Consider the following 4764-nt stretch of genomic DNA (forward strand, 5'->3'; position numbering starts at 1 on the left):
TCTCCAGCCTGTCCAGGTCTCTCTGGATGCCATCCCGTCCTTCTGGTGTGTCAACCGCACCACTCAGCTTGGTGTCATCCACAAACTTGCTGAGGGTGCGCTCGATCTCGCTGTCTAAGTCATTGATGAAAAAACATTAAACAGCACCGGTCCCAGCAAAGAAGACAAACTGTTTTGTGTATATATAACCCTGATGCATACAGGGTTTTTTAAACCTGAACGTGTTTTTTATACGGAAAAAAAATTAACTTTTTGCCCCCAAAAAACCCTGCTCAGCATTCAAAGTATTTGGCAGATGTGGATGTCTTCCCCAGGCACTGAATGCAAAGGAGGTCGCTGCGTATTTCTTTAGCTACCCTCAGAGCTGGAGCTCCGTCCTGTAGCCGAAGCGGAGAAGCTGACCATTCCCAGACGGGATGGGCTGGAATGCTGTAGGAACTGCGTGAATGAAAAGTCTCAGCCATCAGACAGGTCCTGCAGCCCAACAGCTCTTTGGCTAACGAAGAACACTTTCAACTGCCTTTAGGACAGAGGCAATCTGATCGCATGCATCACACCCACATCTGTGTGCGGGATCCTAACGAACTTGGACTAGATTTACATATAAAACATTTCTATAAATCTTATCTTAAAACCAAAATCCTCCTTCAGTTGCCCTAACATGTTGCAGGAGGGAAAATGCCGCTCCAATGTCAGCATATAAACAGATGGAGACCGAGACCTCAGCTACAGATACCCACACCCCAGCACCTCCTAGGTTTGTGCTCTCATTCGGGCTTTACCCGTCGTTTCTCCTGGCGACTGCCACGCACCCTGCCCGCAGCTGCGCCTGCGAGCGATGGGATGAAGGACTTTTGCAGGGGAGAAGGCGGCAGCCTCAGGTGCCATCCTGGGTGCTTTAGCTAGTCTGGGAAGCACGGCGACAGCAGTTAGCCCAGCAAGCTGCATCCTCTGCTTCCATTTCACGCTCTGCTCGGAGCACCTGATGCAGCTCACAGGCACCTCCCAGCAAGAGCTGGAAAACAAGGGAGGTTTAAGTCCGCGCCTAAGCGCCGAAACACTGCTCCACTGTCATTGTGCAGCAGTTGGAAATAAAAAAGCATGACAGCTAGAGACACTGCTCACTGGTATAAATGACTTCTGCTCATTAGGCAGGCGAGTGTTCCCAGGGACCACGTGCGCACAGCCGCAGCCTCGTGCCGGCCACAGGTTTAGCTCAAAACATACAACAGCTCTACATTAAAACTGAGAAAGACCTCAGGGTAGGAGAAGGTATTTTAAGTTAGGGAAGCAAAAAACCTCAAAAGATCTGGGAAGATTGGATATACTTGTGTATGCTGTGACCGTCTGTCTTCTGCTCCAAAATGCCTCTTTTTGTTCAACTATGCACTTAAAGAGCCGCAGAAAATCGGTCAGGAACAATGAGGTGTAAGAGCAGCAGGCAGACGGACGCTAAAGAAGGTAAGGACAACGGTTGGGTCATGAACCGAGCTGGAATCCTTCATGCTTAATGGTGCTAAACTGGGCACAGCACTTACCTCAAAGACCTTGGCAAAGAGATTTACCTGAGCCCAGACTGCAAACGGACGCAGCCCAGGGAGTGCGCTGAACACCAGACGCTTCACCCGCCCTGCAAACCAGGGCCAAGGCAGCAGAGGTAACGCTCAGGAAGGCCCTAGCACAGGACCTGTGCAGTACGTTTGCATCCATCTCCAGCTTGGAAAAAAGCAATGATTTGGCTGAGGTAAATTCCACCTCAGAACTTGGCACGTGGCTTGAACGACCACGGCAATAGCCTAAGGGTGCAGCATGGGCGGAAACAGAGCCGAGTCCTTCAAAACCAGTAACAAACCCCAGTATTTGGAAGACCGAACACAATTCTCAGGATGCTGCTTTTCAAGTATTTTTGCATCTAGATATTGCGGGCAGCATTCCACAGGCAGAGACACAGAAATGATCAAAGATGCCCGGTACGATGCTGCTAAATTGACTTTATCAACCAGACACATTATTCCCTGCCCTGAATATGCAGAAATCAACTTCTATTTAATGAAAGGAAGGTTAATCTGCTGATTAATCTTCTCTGGTGTTGTTTTTATTAAAGCACCAGAGCTCTAATCTCAGTAATAAGATATTCCACTGAGTCACCGCAGAGCTGTATTACCGCCTAGCGATGTGTCAGCACTTCTCTTCCAGCTTTCCCCCTTCCCTAGTTCGACCCGCCACTCCAGAGAATGTCAGCCCTCCATCCGTTCCCCAGACTCGCTCGTCATTACTGGGAATGAGATGGCCTGGGTTCACACCAAAGGCTTTTTTTCCCAGCTCCAGCCAGGGTACCGTGTTCCAGCTCGGCCCATTCCACCCCCATGCATGGAAGCACGAAGCCTCAGCTGGCAGGCGTGCGAGCGTAAGTGACCTGAGCTCTGTCAGCCGCGGGACAGAGCTGTCACCAAGAGCATCTCAGGAAATACCCCAACTCCTGCGTCCCCACGGCAAGGAACGCTATATTCTGATTCACTTTAGAAGTGTAAGAAAAATGGGAAGAAACCCTTTAACAGCAAGGGGGGAAACAGCGGTGTATTTAAGAAACCAGGCGGGTAGAAAGCAGAATGGTTTTCACGCTTACAGCAAGGATGCTGGGCGGGCTGTAAGCACCCCCTTCACTTTTAAAGTGTACTTAGATTTTTAAAAGGCCACTTGTCTTCCCCCTCCTTGTTCCCTGCTGTATTTCTTTCACAGGAGGAGAAATTCAAGCACATTTTATCAGTTCAGGTTATGACAGAAATGGACCACAGGTGTAAGACTCATCTTACTCTGATTTTCTGTCCTGGTTTCAGCTGGGATAGAGTTAATTTTCTTCATAGAAGCTAGCATAGTGCTGTGTTTTGGATTTAGTACCAGAAGAATGTTGATAACACACTGATGTTTTCAGTTATTGCCAAGTAGTGCTCAGACTACTCAAGGACTTTTTTGAGCTTCTCCTGCTCGGCCAGGGGCATAACAAGCTGGGAGTACAGCACAGCCAGGCCAGCTGACCCCAGCTGACCAAAGAGCCATTCCAGACCATGGAATGTCATGCTCGGGGGGAGTTAGTCGGTCGGTCGCGGGGAGACTGCTCACTGCTCGGGGACTGATCGCAGCCCGGGGAGTGATCGTGGCTCGGGACGGGCTGGGCATCGGTCGGCAGGTGGTGAGCAATTGCATTGTGCATCATTCGTTTTGTATATTCTGTATATTCTGTTATCATTCTCATTATTATTATTATTTTCTCTTATTAAACTGTCTTTATCTCAGCCCTCGGCTCTAACCTTTTATTTTCTTCCCGATTCTCTCCCCCATCCCACTGAGGGAGGGGGGAGTGAGCGAGCGGCTGCATGGTGCTGAGTTGCCAGCTGGGTTAAACCACGACATTTTCCAAGACTTTCCCTCTGGGCCACAAGTTCTCACATGAATTTCCAGCAACAAATAACGATCTGCATTGAAAGCCTGAACATCATCTCCAAAAAGCATTTAGGTCAGAAAAACTTAAGTCACAGCTCACATAATTTAGGTTATTTTAAGAAAAAGCAACAGAATCCTTGCCAAAGAAACACAGCCGGTACCTGGAGGCTTTAGAAGGAGTTTGGTATCTTGTTTTAAATCCCACACGCACGACAACCACCGGCTATGACCGTGAGTGACACTAAACTGATTAGAAATTAAATTCAACGACCAGCATCAAAGGAGCTTACAGCCTTAGGCTGGCTTGGTCACTTTCTAAGGGCTCGGGCATTTAAAGAGGTCAATGCAAGGGTCACTTGGGGTGGCCTAGCCACAAGGTGGAGGGTAACTCGGTCATGCAGCCACCCGTTCCTAATGGCCACCTCATGGCAACGCCGTCTCCAATATTTACCTCTTGGTGTTGTAGGCTGTATCTTGGGGTGTTTCTTCAAGCAAGGTTACGTAGCCCAGCGCACAGGTGAGGATGAACAGGACTGTTAAGGTATGAGCTCTCCTGAAATTTAGAAGAGAGAAAATGGACATCAGAAAGCAGAAAAACTTGGATCTTCACCTGTCTGCGAAGCCTCACAAAGTCCAGCACGGAGCCAACGATGCTACAGAAGTTTTATGTATTGCACAGCACAGAAAGTTGAATTTATGGTGACAGTAAGTTTAGTTCCCGGTCCGCTGGTTGCCAGCATGCGACAGAAGCCTAGCACGAGATTGGGGCTCGCTTGAGTTCCCCCCAGGGCTTTGAGTTCAGGAAGATCTGGACCCACACTTGCCAAGTGAACAGCAGCAACCTGAAAAAAAATCAGCACCAACTGTGCTAATGCTTAGACCCAAAAGCCTCCTGGTCCTCTCCCGGTTTGTCGGGCATATGTCAGGCACAGCGCCACTTCAGACCTGTCACTAAAACCTGCAGCAGGCGGAGCAGGCTCTCGAGGCTCAGCGGAGGGGCATTCACTCCAGACACGGGAACTGCACGTTCCAAGAAAAACCAGTCCTTAAAAACCATAAACCTCTGCATGAGAACAGTTGCCGTTGTGGGAATGATGATGGTGCCTCCAGGGGCCTTATCTCTAGGAATCACAACCACCCCATGCAACGCTACAGGCTCGGGGAAGAGTGGCTGGAAAGCTGCCTGGTGGAAAAAGACCTGGGGGTGCTGGTTGACAGCCGGCTGAATAGGAGCCAGCAGTGTGCCCAGGTGGCCAAGAAGGCCAATGGCATCCTGGCTTGTATCAGGAATAGTGTGACCAGCAGGAGTAGGGAAGTGATCGT

General features: G+C 49.5%; 1 protein-coding gene across 1 annotated transcript in view; it reads right to left on the reverse strand.

Moving 5' to 3' along the window:
- The window catches only part of PTDSS2 (phosphatidylserine synthase 2), a 64837-nt gene that overhangs the window by 33825 nt on the left and 26248 nt on the right, over nt 1-4764 (reverse strand). The window contains exons 2-3 of the mRNA XM_035893055.1: nt 4380-4504; nt 3893-3994 (exon numbers count right to left, since the gene is read on the reverse strand). Of these exons, the coding sequence (XP_035748948.1) occupies nt 3893-3994; nt 4380-4504 (227 nt within the window). The remainder of the gene's footprint in view (nt 1-3892; nt 3995-4379; nt 4505-4764) is intronic.

Source organism: Egretta garzetta, unplaced genomic scaffold (assembly GCF_000687185.1).
Source record: "Egretta garzetta isolate BGI_Z169 unplaced genomic scaffold, ASM68718v1 scaffold904, whole genome shotgun sequence".
Taxonomy (NCBI): Eukaryota; Metazoa; Chordata; class Aves; order Pelecaniformes; family Ardeidae; genus Egretta; species Egretta garzetta.